The 15,561-nt window shown below is 40.0% G+C and overlaps 1 protein-coding gene across 5 annotated transcripts in view; it reads left to right on the forward strand.

Annotated features, from left to right (window-relative positions):
* SCEL (sciellin) overlaps positions 1 to 15,561 on the forward strand; it is an 84,049-nt gene that overhangs the window by 37,775 nt on the left and 30,713 nt on the right. For all 5 annotated transcript variants that reach the window (XM_038387653.2, XM_043504643.1, XM_038387652.2 and 2 more), the window contains one exon: positions 6,514 to 6,585. In XM_038387653.2, the coding sequence (XP_038243581.1) occupies positions 6,514 to 6,585 (72 nt within the window). The remainder of the gene's footprint in view (positions 1 to 6,513; positions 6,586 to 15,561) is intronic.

Here is a 15,561-nt window from a genome sequence, read left to right on the forward strand (position 1 = left end):
ACTGTTTATATTATGATTAATTCTGAAACATACTGTAGAAGTGGGTTTTCTTCTGTGCTGCAGTACAGTTCCTTTCAAGCCATTTAGCTCACGACAGCAGTGCTTCTCAAACTTGTTCCACCGCTTGTGCGGGAAAAGCCCCTGGCGGGCTGGGCCGGTTTGTTTACCTGCCGTGTCTGCAGGTTCGGCCGATCATGGCTCCCACTGGCCGCGGTTCGCTGCTCCAGGCCAATGGGAGCTGCTGGAAGCGGTGGCCAGTACGTCCCTCAGCCCGTGCTGCTTCCAGCAGCTTCCATTGGCCTAGAGCAGCGAACCGCGGCCAGTGGGAGCCGCGATCGGCCGAACCTGCAGACACGGCAGGTAAACAAACCGGCCTGGCATGCCAGGGACTTTCCCTGCACAAGCAGCGGAACAAATTTGGGAATCACTGCACTACAGAATAGCAACTCTGTGATAATCCTGAGTATTCTCTGGAGGTCTTTCGCCAATGGATAAACTTCCAAATGGATATATAGATGCAATACTTCTTCTTCCTTTTGCTTTTGATTTCAAAAGCAATTTGTATCCTCGCATTTTCCTGAATTCTTCTTTTTCTTTTTCCCCCTTGCATTTTCTTTACAATGTGCGTATCCATAGAGTTCTTGTAGCTGTGTTGATCTCAAGATATGAAAGAGACAGGGAGTTCTGTGGAGCTCAAAAACTTCTTTCACTAACAGAAGTTGATTCAATAAAAGATACTACCTCACCCACCATATCTCTGTTCATAGAGTCAGCAGTTGCAGGAAATTAGAATTCGGCATGGATGCGATTAACGTAGCTTCAGTAACTGTCTATATGCACAAGACTTTTAGGGCTATTCTGGAAATTACATTACAGCCAATGTCATACACTTCTATACAAAACTGTTTTCTTGCTATAGTATAGGGTATGTATCTAAGATTTATGTCTAACTCATCATACCCTGGCTAGTGTAACTATGGGGAGAGCAGAAATGGAATCTGGGGTGTTGTCTGCTACAGTTATCCTGGCAGAGCAGGATTCCATCAGAGGGCTGCAGCTCCATGATGTGGGGTGCATTTTGCTGCTCCTGTGAGTGGAAGCAACCTGCATGCCCGTCATCTGCCATCTAGTGCTTGCTGTTGAGAGAGGACATGCACCAGCCAACATAGGGGAAGAGTCCTGTCCTCTACGCAGCAGATTAAGTCCTCTTGGGGATATGATGCATAGACATGAGCATTAGCTGTTTTGATCTCACAGCAGTCCACATCTGTGTACAATGTATTAATCATGCCCTGCTATTTGCTTTGTGGGAGGAAAGGCTCCCAACTTTTCCCTCCTTTTACAGTGGAGATGGCATGATTGTGCCCGTAGAAAGTTGCAAACAAGAAAGCAAAAAGCAACAACTACAAAACCCAACAACCAAATACACAAACACACACTGCATAAACCCTCGCCCTCCCCGCCCCCCCAACAAACAGCTTATGGCATTTTATAAGGAAATTTCTATCTTTATCTATATGGGTTTTTATGCTGATTTAATCATCTGTGACTGTCATTTTCAAATAATCTAGCCCACTATATACTTTTAGATGACTGCAGCTATGCCTACTGGCAAAAAGAGGAGTTGAACTATGACACTTCTTATTACTCCAACTCTTTTTTTGTTTGTTTTACCATAACATATTTTAATTTTTAAAGATGGGGAGAGGTATTTCTACTGTATACACATGGCATATAATATTTCTTTTATGGTTTTATCCAACCTGCTATACAAGGACTGTTTTGAGTCAAATAAAGATGTAAGCGTTGCAATGATTTTAACCTTCTTAGTTCGCTACCGTCTATCTGTTTAACCAAGATTCAAAATCACTGCTCAATAGAAGTACGGCATCTGATGCTGAAGTTTAGTTTCTGTTACATCATTGCTTGCTGCCCCATTCTCATCAAAATGATGGATTTTTTTAGAAATGCTGATCATGATGCATTTATTTTGGATTAATTTCAATATCTCACTACTGTCATGGCAATTCTAGAAGTATCCCAAGTAAGAAAACTGCAGAACGACTGGTAATGTCTTCCCAACAGACAATCACCAAGTATTGAGCAAGGGAGGAGTAGAGAGTTTTACCTGTGTTAGGGTTCCTTCCCACTCTGAACTTTGGGGTACAGATGTGGGGACCCATATGAAAGACCCCCTAAGCTTATTTCTACCATCTTAGGTTAAAAACTTCCCCAAAACACAAATTCTTTCCTTGTCCTTGGATGGTATTGCTGTCACCACCAAGTGATTTAGACAAAGATTTAGGAAAAGGAGTTCCTATTTCCCCAAAATATCCCCCCAAGACCCTTCACCCCCTTTCTTGGGGAGGCTTGTTAATAATATACCAACAAATAGGTTAACAAAGTGAGCACAGACTAGACCCTTGGATTTTTAGGACACTAAAAACCAATCAGGTTTTTAAAAGAAGAACTTTATTATAAAGAAAAAAGTAAAAGAAGCACCTCTGTAAAATTAGGATGGAAGGTAATTTTACAGGGTAATAAAAAGATTTAAAACACAGAAGATTTCCCTCTAGGATTAACTTTAAAGTTACAAAAACAGGAATAAACCTCCCTTTTAGCATAGGAAAAATTTACAAGCTAAAACAAAAGATAATCTAACGCATTTTTTTGCTATTACTTACAAGTTTTGTAATTTTAACTGTATCATTTCAGTAGGAGCTGGGTTACCTGCTTGGTCTTTCTCTTTGTCCTGAGAATTCCCAAGAGGGAACAACAAAGAGAGCACAAACAAAATCTCCCCCCCCACCCCATCCCGAGATTTGAAAGTATGTTTTTTCCTTATTGGTTCTTTTGGTAAGGTGCCAACCAGGTTATTTGAGCTTTTTAACCCCTTACAGGTAAAGGAGGGATTTTATGCTACTCATAGCTGTATGTTTATAACAACCTGTTTTGGACAAAATTGATATGATTCTATTCCTTGGCCCTCCATTCCTCTTTCCCCCTTATGCTGGCCTTCCCACTGCTAGTATATTCCCCTGCCTTCATTACTTCTCTTCTCCCACAATGCATACCCCATACACACACAATTGCCCCGCAAGGCAGGCATTGTCCTCATGAGACTTTCATGACACAATTCATTCCTGGAGCACCTCTGATTATGGTGATCATATGTCCTGTTTTGGCTGGGACTATCCCTTTATTAACTGGCTGGGACTGTCCTGGCTGTCCTAACTTTTTTGGCAAAAGTGGGGTGGGGCATGCATCCTTAGGTGGGCGCAGAGGAACATGCGGGTGCGGGGGAATGGCAATGCCAGCTCTTGGGGCGGGGGGGAAGAGAAAGGGCTCCGGCAATCTGTGGGGACACAGGTTTTGGGTGAGCAGCAACACCAGCCAAGCAGGGGGACAGGCCAGGCTTAGGCAATGTCAGACCCACACAGGGTGTGGGGGGCAGCAGAGCTTGGACAATGAGTGACACCAGCCCCACATGGGGAGCAGGCTGGGCTCGGATGAGGGCTTGCTTGGGGAGCAGGGCTGGGGCCAGCCCCCTGTGTGGCGGGGGGAGGGAAAGGGCCAGCTCCACATGTAGTGGTGGGGGGGGAGGGAAGGGAGGCAGGGCCCAGGTGAGTGGGTCAGGCCAGCCCCATGCAATATTCTGATTCCCCTTTGGGAAATATGGTCATCCTACCTCTGATTGGTGTTGCCACCCTGTACTTGGCCATCAAAGATGGGAGTGAAGTGATTAATTGTTGATATTTGTAAAGCGCTTTGAAGATGTACATGCTATTTTTCAGTGCTCAGTATTATTATAGCTAATAATAGCCACCAGTCAAAGGAGAGCTTCCCACTTTGCTTGAAGCACGAAGGCCATGAAGTGGCGTGTTGAGTAGAGTTGCAACAAGATTAAAATCAGAAGCAAACAGAGAGATGTGGAAACTACGTAAGCAGGACTACCATAACATGGCCAAGAGTGGGGAGTCAGAGCACCACTAGCTTAATTCTAGGAAAAAGACCCTCTCTGTCTATCCCATGTTTATTACTATGGTTTCTTGGAAAGCATTCAGATAATAAGCAGGTGGCCCATTGCTGGTGGTAGCAAAGGGTAATTTGCTAGACATCAGATTTTTCAAATTAAAATTTGTATTATTGCTATTAAGAGAAATCTAGAGCATAGAAATGAATCATTCCTTTGGATCTGAAAGCAGTGAGATACAAGATTGTCCTGATATCTTCAGGAAGGGAGTTACCCAAACATGGTCTGACTTCAAAGAAAGCTGTCACTAGATTTCAGGTAGTCTTATGAGCCAAAGAACTGCTCTGAATTTTTCTGAACTCACTATGTCCAAGCATGACATGAATTTCTATGGTGTCCCATTTCAATTCCATGTTAGTTAAGCACTAATTACAGGACACTTAAAAGAAACGTGCAATCCATGTTAAGTATCTTATCAGTTCCACTATAATTGAGCTTTTGGCTGCCAATTGAGTGCTGAAATCAAAGATGCATTGATCTGAGTATGTACTTTGGAGAATAGTTAATTGAGGCATGATTGTCTAAAGTACAAACAATATGTAAAAATATGATAGAAATGTCTTAGTATTTTATTTTCAGTATGTTATCTATATTGATTTATGCTTTATTCGTACACTAAGAAAACATTGTCTTATAAGGAAGGAAAAGTAAGATGGACTGTTAGATTTTTAAATACTTGTGAGGTGCTCCAATACTAGTGTTTGCTACTTCACATCTGAAGTGCTTATGGTTATCTTTCTACAGAATTGCTTCTTCAGAAAATTCAGAAGGGCCAAAGACATAAGTTTGTGGTATTTTAAATATTATGCTTGTAAAGCTCTTAAGCTTGGAAATACAGCAAAGTTCTGTGCATATTGTTGTGTACTTGCTTATAACAGAATGAAGAAATAATTTATCTGAGATTTCCTGATCACACAGGAGCAAGCAAAGAGGACATCCCACCCAGTATAAATCTCCTTATCCTTCAAATAGTTTAGAGCATTTCAGTGTACAGAGCTCAGCATTTAAAAAACAAATGACCCCTCTCCCCCACACCTCCAAACTGTTCCCTGATTTTAATTCCACAGTTGTCGTTATTACTACAACTAATGTCCCTCAATGTTGAACTGATTCTTTGGAGGCAATCAATAAACGGAAGAAGAATAAATGAGGGAAAGAGTAAAATAATGGGAGGAGAAATGGTAAATGAAGGTATTATTTAAGGTAAAGATTTGACTTACGCTAAATCCATATAAGGCCCTCTTAAACCAATTTAAGAGTGCCCACACAGAGGAGCTGTGCCAGTTTAACTAAATAAGTTTCTAAACCTATTAGTTAAATAAGTAAAATATTCACACATAAAGAACACTTAACTGACCTGTAATTTCATGGATTGGGTCTATCTACGACAGCAGTTCTCAAACTTTGTTATAGTATAGATTCCATTTTAATAGACAAAAAGAAAAGGAGTACTTGTGGCACCTTAGAGACTAACAAATTTATTAGAGCATAAGCTTATTTGTTAGTCTCTAAGGTGCCACAAGTACTCCTTTTCTTTTTGCGAATACAGACTAACACGGCTGCTACTCTGAAACCTGTCATTTTAATAGACAGATTGTCTCTTTGACCACACACACTCCTATTCCCAATCCGATAGCCCACCTTCCCTCCCATTCATGATCTTATAACATCCATGTAGAGACAACCCCACTTATTAACAATAATAATTAATATTATGCATTTATTTAAGGTATTTTAGCTGTCTTTTAATGTGATTTAGCCCTTAGATCTATATACAGCCTGCTCTCTTTGGACTAATTACAAATGTTCCACACAGCAGTTTGAGAGTCACTGGTCTCAGATCTTTCTGACATTCACATTACATCTATTCATTGCTGCACAATAAAATGTCTAACTAGTTCTTGATCCTACTAACACTTTTGCACATGCTTAACTTTACTACCACAAGTAGCCCTTTTGACTCATGGGAAAGTTATTCAAGTGCATAAGTGTTTGCAGTATCAAGGCCTTAGTCTGCTAAAGGTGTTGCAATTATTATTTTGGCGAGAGAGAAAAATAATCTTAAAAATTAAGAAAAATCGACCAGTACTCCGCTCACATTATTCTTCATATGCAAAAGTTCATATCAGATCTTAAGGGATTTTTTTACTATGAGTATTTTCAAACCTTAAACAAATCACAATTTAATACTAAATCCATAATGTTAAAACAACCAATCCGGAAACACCAGTTTTGCACAAAGCTGAATGGGTCAGAGTACTGATGTGCAAAGAAGTGTTGTATGAGTGGGTATATATGTAATTATAAAAAAATCTGTGGAAAGTAGTTGTCCTTTCTCAAAAAAACCCTAACTCATTACTATATTATAACCTAAGAGGTACAATGATGGGTACTATTATAACTTATGTATATGGAATGAGATTTATATAACTCAGGCATGTTGCTCATGGATTAAATATATATTTAATATTGTATTGCAGGACTATCTATTCATCAGAACAAACTACACCTGAGAGATCAAAAACTGCTGTAGACAATCAAACCAGAACAAGGTATTACAAATAGACAAAAGCAGAATGATTGGTACAGAATGGGATAGAGAAATATACTGTAATAGATTTATTAGACCTCAATATTTGATGGGTTACATGGGTTCTGTGGATGAGGGGAAGCAGTATGGAACAAGTTTAGGACTAGAAGCCAGGAACTCCATGAGTGCTAATCTTGGTTCTGTCAGTGATTTGCTGCATTATCTTGGAGAAGTCATTACACCTTTTGTGCTTCAATTTCCACAGCTGTCAAATGGGAGTAGTGTGGTGGGAAGTAAAGACCTCCCACAGGCAGCAGCAGATACTAAAGGGTTAATGAAGAGAGCAATCACTCCCCAGGTGCTGCTGAATGGCTAGTTTGTAACAGCTGGGATAAAAATTTGCAACCCAGACAGAGCAGGGTGGCTGCTGGAGAAATTGGGAGCCACCAGAGAGAAGTTCTACAGCATCAGATGGGGGAAAGCTATCTAGAGAGAGCAACTTCATGCAGAAGGATCCAGGAAAAGGTTCATATGGAAAATGACTGCAAAGGCTGTATGTAGTCAGCAGCCCAGGGTGGCAGCCGGGGACCTAAACAAACAGTCCTTGCCTGCCTAATGCTGAGACCCAGAGGAGAGGTCCTCCTACAGCCTTCTGGACAGAAGGAGGAAGGGACTGCTGAAGCTCCAGATTCAGGCTGGCAGCCCTAACTTAAGACTATTGGACTTTATATTTGTTCCTGTTTTAACTTTCTTTGTTCCTTCCTGATGAAGAAGAGAGATAGGGATACTGAGTGTCAGGGCTGGTTCTTGGAAGCCTATCACAGGACCTTTAGGATCCTGGGGTGAGACCTCTTACTGCCTTGAAAGGGGAGGGACTCAAATGACCCAGCCACAGGGTGGAGCTATTAAAAGAGGCTGAGCACTACAGGCCACATTTTGGAGCAGATACCAAAAAGGAAACTGGGGCACGGCTGCCTTTTTTTCAAAGGTTTGGCCATAAGGGGGCACATTAAAGGGCAAGAGGCTGGATGATAGTAGTTTATACCCACTTAACACAACTCACAGGCAGCATATAGTTAATGCCTGCACAGTGCTATGTGGGTAAAAGAGCCATGTTAGTGTTAGACAGAAAAATGTAAACACAGTTTAATGTGACAAATATTAAAATGTGTTTTAAGAGTTACTGTATGTGGTACTGTATTTTGAAATACATATAGATAATATTAATCAATTATAAAAGTTGTCAATGAAGAATGTGAAAATGCTGATTATTTAAAATCCAGGCAAATTGGGAGGCTTGTCAGTATGGAAATGATAAATTTTTTCAATGTATTCAGTAATAACTGTGCACTAACAGGTTTCAGAGTAGCAGCCGTGTTAGTCTGTATTCGCAAAAAGAAAAGGAGTACTTGTGGCACCTTAGAGACTAACAAATTTATTAGAGCATAAGCTTTCGTGAGCTACAGCTCACTTCATCGGATGCCTTGCCCTTGCCTGTAATATAGTGCCCTGACCATGCAATTCAGCTATATGGTTAAAACTGTGAATTCATTAAAATAAAGATACTTTTAGAGATGTACTGAGAATTATAGTAGCTCACAATTTGCTATTTTTAATAGGAAAGACTACAGATTTTAAATCAGTTTAAATTAGCTCAATTTAATTGATTTGATTAACAAAGTATAATTTTTGGAGATCTGGAGCCATAGCATATGTTACCTTGTATTCTCCAATAAATTCTACAGTACAAAATCAAGGAAAACACCCCAAAGATGTCTGGCAGTGTAATTTTCCAGGAAGAAAGCAATGCTTCAGTGAAACATTCCTATCCACAAATCTTGGAGATTTTACAGAATAAAATATACCAGTTCATTAACGGTATGTCACAGCCATTCCGCACTATAAAGGCTTCTTAAAGTCTTCCTTAATCCCCATTCTCATTCAGTTCAGATCCTTCCTCCCCTAGTGGTTTCTCATTAACATATCAAGTTTTATATTCCAGTTCCTCCATTGGAGGAGAGCTGTAGGAATAGTATTTGACTGATCTACTATGTTACTATGGTAACCTTGCTCTGTAGTTATTTGTGTCACTATGTAAACTATAAGTAGCCTGGAAAACAGAGGGCTAAATTTATCCCTTTATCCCTGATGTAACCAATCCTACAGTTTCATGAACCTACAAATTCTGCTAAATGTATGTATCCAATAATGCTCAACAGAAACATCATTTTCTGTTAAAAATGCTACATTAATGCTGTAATTTTGGCAAAAAATATTTATTCCACTCCAAGGAAAATTAACAGTAAATCTATTGTCTAATAATGATGAAGTTCACTAAAATAATATTAAGGTAATATTTTAGCTTCAGTGTGAAATACTTTACTATCATGTAATTTTACTCAGAACTGTAACATTTAAATGCATTTTTAAAGATACATATATACTTGGATTTTATTTTTTCTCTGAAGAGATGAAAGTATTAATGAATTAATCCCCATTTAAAATGACAGGACCATGATACTTAATTCATCTGCCTTGTCTTCCGTAGGGTACCAGAGTACAGCATTCTATTCATTCTTATGTGATTGGGTTAAATATGGATTCTTATTAATATTTATGAGGGCATGATAGCTATCAAATCCTCTTCATTTTGAGAGGGTTGTATTAGCTAGTAAAAACATATAACTGTAATAGACAAATATGCTGTTGGATACTACAGTTTACATTTTATGGCAAATCAATCCTTGATTTTCTTTGCCATCCTCATAGGATCCAAGTTGTGGTAAATCACCTCTTTTGAGGAGAACTGTAACTGACTCACTGTGGAAACTGTCATTGCTAGCAGGAGCATCATTTGGAGGGAGATTAGCTGAGATGGCTATAAGGTGCTACCTCCCTTTGGGGCAAAGAATGTTAACTCCACAGTGTAGTTTATCATGCAAGAGTCTTTGGAGCAGGGGGACTGGAATCTGGAGCTCCCAGGCTACAGAGTCATTCTTTCTCTCTGGTTCAGTGACTGTTTGAAGCAGGTTTCAGAGTAGCAGCCGTGTTAGTCTGTATTCACAAAAAGAAAAGGAGTACTTGTGGCACCTTAGAGACTAACACATTTATTAGAGCCTAAGCTTTCGTGAGCTTCAGCTCACTTGATGAAGTGAGCTGTAGCTCACGAAAGCTTAGGCTCTAATAAATGTGTTAGTCTCTAAGGTGCCACAAGTACTCCTTTTCTTTTTGTTTGAAGCAGTTGTTCAAAGTGAAACCGTGTCCACAGGAGAGAATGAGAGAGACATCCATCCTCCTCCTTCAGAATATTGCATAGCGCAGTGGTTAGGCACTCTCCTGAGTGGTGGGAGACCCCTGTTCAAATAATTCCTCCCTGTCAGACAGAGAGGAGAATTGAAGTCGAGTCTCCCACATCCCAGATGAGTGTTCTAACCACTATGCTAAAAGTTTCTGGTCAGTTGGAGCAGAAGGACCATTTTGAATGGGTCCTGATCTAATAGGCATGCACTGAGGGTATTGAATTGGGCCCCACATGCAAGATAGGCGCTCCTCCACCTATCTCCCCCCATTTTGAGGATTGCACTGGGGTTTCGGCATCCAGATCTCTAGAGTGGGGCAGCAGTGCCCATGTTCAGATGCCAAAGTTTAGGAAACTTTTGCAGCAAAAATGTAGGCATCTACAGGGTTAGGCAGCAGCTGAGTGGGGTTTTTGTGGATCACAGTGGTGCCTAAAACTGGGACTTAGATCCACAAAGGGACTTGGGCCAAAGTGCCAAATATGACTTTTTGGTAAAGTTGGGAATGAGGCCCTCACTGGGCTTCTGTGTATCTTGGCCCCTCTATTTCTTGCAAAGGACATGCAGAACCCTGGGGCTTCATTAATCTCCCCAAAAAAAAGAAAAGGAGGACTTGTGGCACCTTAGAGACTAACAAATTTATTTGAGCATAAGCTTTTGTGAGCTACAGCTCACTTCATCAGATGAATTCAGTGGAAAATACAGTGGGGAGAATTATATACACAGAGAACATGAAACAATGGGTGTTACCATACACACTGTAATGAGAGTGATCACTTAAGGTTAGCTATTACCAGCAGGAGAGCTGGGGGCGGGGGGAACCTTTTGTAGTGATAATCAAGGTGGGCCATTTCCAGCAGTTGTTAAGAACGTCTGAGGAACAGTGGGGGGGAATAAACATGAGGAAATAGTTTTACTTTGTGTAATGACCCATCCACTCCCAGTCTTTATTCAAGCCTAAGTTAATTGTATCCAGTTTGCAAATTAATTCTAATTCAGCAGTCTCTCATTGAAGTCTGTTTTTGAAGGTTTGGGTTTTTTTGAAGAATTGCCACTTTTAGGTCTGTAATCGAGTGACAAAAGAGATTGAAGTGTTCTCCAACTGGTTTTTGAATGTTATAATTCTTGACATCTGATTTGTGTCCATTTATTCTTTTATGTGCAGACTGTCCAGTTTGGCCAATGTACATGGCAGAAAGACATTGCTGGCACATTATGGCATATATCACATTGGTAGATGTGCAGATGAACGAGCCTCTGATAGTGTGGCTGATCTGATTAGGCCCTATGGTGGTGTCCCCTGAATAGATATGTGGACAGAGTTGGCAACAGGCTTTGTTGCAAGGATAGGTTCCGGGGTTAATGGTTCTGTTGTGTGGTGTGTGATTGCTGGTGAGTATTTGCTTCGGGTTGGGGGGCTGTCTGTAAGCAAGGACTGGCCTATCTCCCAAGATCTGTGAGAGTGATGTGTCGTCCTTCAGGATAGGTTGTAGATCCTTGAGGATGTGTTGGAGAGGTTTTAGTTGGGGGCTGAAGGTGACGGCTAGTGGCGTTCTGTTATTTTCTTTATTGGGCCTGTCCTGTAGTAGGTAACTTCTGGGTGCTCTTCTGGCTCTGTCAATCTGTTTCTTCACTTCAGGAGGTGGGTATTGTAGTTGTAAGAATGCTTGACAGAGATCTTGTAGGTGTGTATCTCTGTCTGAGGGGTTGGAGCAAATGCGGTTGTATCGTAGAGCTTGGCTGTAGACAATGGATCATGTGATGTGGTCTGGATGAAAGCTGGAGGCATGTAGGTAGGCATAGCTACAATAGGTTTCCGATATAGGGTGGTGTTTATGTGACCATCGCTTATTAGCACCATAGTGTCCAGGAAGTGGATTTCTTGTGTGGACTGGTCCAGGCTGAGGTTGATGGTGAGATGGAAATTGTTGAAATCATGGTGGAATTCCTCAACGACTTCTTTTCCATGGATCCAGATGATGAAGATGTCATCAATGTAGCACAAGTAGAGTAGGGCATTAGGGGACGAGAGCTGAGGAAGCATTGTTCTAAGTCAGCCATAAAAATGTTGGCATCCTGTGGGGCCATGCCGGTATCCATAGCAGTGCCACTGATTTGAAGGTATACGTTGTCTCCAAATGTGAAATAGTTATGGGTGAGGACAAAGTCACAAAGTTCAGCCACCAGGTTTGCTGTGACATTATTGGGGATACTGTTCCTGACGGCTTGTAGTCCATCTTTGTGTGGAATGTTGGTGTAGAGGGCTTCTACATCCATAGTGGCTAGGATGGTGTTTTCAGGAAGATCACCGATAGATTGTAGTTTCCTCAGGAAATCAGTGGTGTCTCGAAGATAGCTGGGAGTGCTGATAGCGTAGGGCCTGAGGAGGGAGTTTACATAGCCAGACAATCCTGCTGTCAAGATGCCAATGCCTGAGATGATGGGGCATCCAGGATTTCCAGATTTATAGATCTTGGGTAGCAGATAAAATATCCCTGATCAGGGTTCCAGGGGTGTGTCTGTGCGGATTTGTTCTTGTGCTTTTTCAGGGAGTTTCCTCTGAAGCATCTGGCACAGGCCACTGTCCGAGACAGGATAGTGGACAGGCTGGACCACTGACCAGAATGGCAATTCCAAAGTTTCTGTATATAGCAGCCAAGTATCCACACTCTCCTTCTTCAAGTCCTCCCCACCCCCGCCCCTCAAAATCTTACTATTTTTCATTGCCTACCCTTCTACTGCTAATCATATTCTGTCTCCTCTTGCTTATATCCCTAATGGGAAACAAATCTATACTATTAACCAACATGGATATTTTTAAGTTAGAGTAGTAACTGACATGGAATATCAATTATATAGGGCACTCTCTATACCATACAAAGTCTATATTATTGACATTCCCTGTCAGTTACTACTCTAACTTATAAACATTCCAGTAGGATCTATTCTACGCTATACTTCACGGTTCTCCTACTGCAGCACTTCTACCACAAACTATAATGTGCAAGATATATTTATTTATTACATTAGTAACATTTCCTTAACTGTCACATTCATTCAGCATGTGCTTGACATAACTAAAGTAAGTAATTTCAATTTAGATATATCATTTTAAAATTATATATATTTTAACAATGAAAAATTAAAACTGAAAACTAACCTTTCTAGTCATATAATCTTTTATGTTGCATCTCTTCCCCACCTTTATTTTCCCTCATTGTGTCTAAAACTTATTTGTGTGTATTATGTATAATTTAGATAGTAGGCGCCTCAGGGCAGGGGCCTTACCATCTTATACCGATACGATGGTATATAAATATTAAAGGAAATATATATAGACACACTTCTTCCTTCAGATCTGTGTGATGGATCTTATTCATGCTGTGTTGTCACTATCCTGTGCCTGTTTGTTATGTGATGTTCCCCTTTCAATGATGGGCTGAGAAGATTATTTTGCCCTTTGCCTTGAGCAATAACTTTATGATATTAGATAGTTGTAGCACCTATGATAATAGTTACTTTTTTGTTTGTTGCAAATATTTAAAAACCTGCATTAAGTAGTATGTTCAACAGGCGATACAGTTTGTCTATTATAAATCATCCTCAAGGTTCCCAGTATAATTTTATTCAACTGTCTATTAATGATCTCCTTCAGTAGGCAAGCAACGTAGGTGTCTTAGGTTAGGTAAAGACTATACGTAAAGTCCACACACAGTGAAACCTATCTAAAAGCATCCGTCAGTATTGGATACACTGGGCCAGATACAACTCTGATGCACCTCTGCTGACTTAATCTGAATTACACCAGGAATGAATTTATGCCAGTATGTTTAAAATAATTAATGAAGGGATTGCCACAAAGAATTTAAATAGAATATAATGACTCAATAACAGAATAACTTCAATTATTAATCAGTTCTAAAATTCACAAGCTGTTTTGAAGTATTTAAGAAGGCACTCAGACACTATGGTCATGAGAGCCTTATAAAACTTGGATAGAGATCTTACTCAGCTGCCAAATTGCCTCTAGTCCTGCTGGCTGCTGCCTTGAACTTTAATGTCAGACTGTAGGAGTACAGTAAACACTGGAGAGGTGTTAAGCCTGTCTTTTTTGCAGGCTGTGTAGTAAACGTGGGTTGAGTAAGATGTTTCAGTGGTGTAGTATGTGAATGCAGGGGGGTACTTTGAGAGCAAGTCTACAAAGAGTAGTCTTCCTAAGTAACTTTTGTCTTGGAGGGAGATGGCGGTAGGGGGGAAAGAGACCAAGCTCCAGTTTTCCATTGTTTATTTTATGCAAGTGTTTTCAGCATCTTTCATTGTTCAAGCTGCCCTAACCACTGCTTTTCAAAAGGAAATGTAATGCCACAATTTCAGAAATCATGGGGTTTGATTCTGTCTAGCTAATGATCATTTCCATAGTCATCCCATTTAATATGAGAAGAAAGTTTGTAATTTAAAAAAAAATGCAGTGAAACAATGAAAAAATGTAAAAGTGACTTTCTGCTTTTTCATTGACTGCTGCCACTGTTTGTAAGGTGGAGGTTGAAGCTGCCATGGATAGGGCAATACTTGGGCAGGGATGTGCAGCTACCCAAAATATGTTTGCAAAGGGTGATGTTCCAATTACATGCAAACAGCATATATGGAGAGTGGATTCCATTATGACATGTGCCTCAGTTCTTACAACGCACAAGTGTAGCTTTTCCACACTGATGTATGTGTCCTTCCCACTGGCTATTTATAACAGCCCATGTACTTAGTTAGTGACTTATGGTTCTGAGCTATGTTTTTGAGTAAGTGGCCTATATTTGCGTAGTTACATTTTACTTAGTAGTATGTGGTGAGAGCTCCTTGCCTGATTTGAATGGGGGACTCGGGTAGATGAGCGATTAACCTTTTCACTTTCAACATAGGCTGAATCATATTGAGAATTTCTTTCTCCATTAATACTGGCTGGAGAATTTCTTTCTCCATTAATACTGACATATGGTCATCTGAATGTTAGTACTTCTGGAGGGACGTTGGGGCCTCCTTCAGGGAACGTGAGGTAAATACTCCTGTCAGGCAATAACAAATTTAGATGGTACCTGTATATATCTATATATTCCATTTTTGTAATATTCTTGTTTGGGAATTAAGATGCATTGCCAACTTTCCTTTAAAAAAATAAAAGTAATTCATAAAAAGAGCAATGCGTTCATTCCCTCTTGTAATGGTGGTGTATTATTTTGTGAGAACATATAATATATGGAATATTACCAACAAGCCACAACTTTGACAATAGGAATTTTTTTAATCTTTCTGCAAAGTCAGACACCCTAATTTTTCAAATCATTATTATGAAATCAACAATAGCTTGGAGTTCTTCCAGGCTGATGGAATTGAGAGTCTATGGTCTTGTCTACATACAAGTTGTACTGCTTCAAATATACTGGTATAATTAAGGTGGTACAACTTTCCTAATGTGGGTGCAATTATGTTGGTATAAAAATGCTAACACTGGTGTAGCTTATACTCATATGGGAAAAGGAATAAACTATCCTGATATAAAGGTGTCTTATACTGGCATAACTGCTTCCATATGAAAAATTGTACCACTATTTTTGGTCAAACAAAAAACCCCACACCTATCTCTGACATATTTACACCAATACAAATACTTACACTGAGATCCTCTATAAAAAAGTTAGCTATTTCTTGTG

Source organism: Dermochelys coriacea, chromosome 1 (assembly GCF_009764565.3).
Source record: "Dermochelys coriacea isolate rDerCor1 chromosome 1, rDerCor1.pri.v4, whole genome shotgun sequence".
NCBI classification, from domain to species: Eukaryota; Metazoa; Chordata; order Testudines; family Dermochelyidae; genus Dermochelys; species Dermochelys coriacea.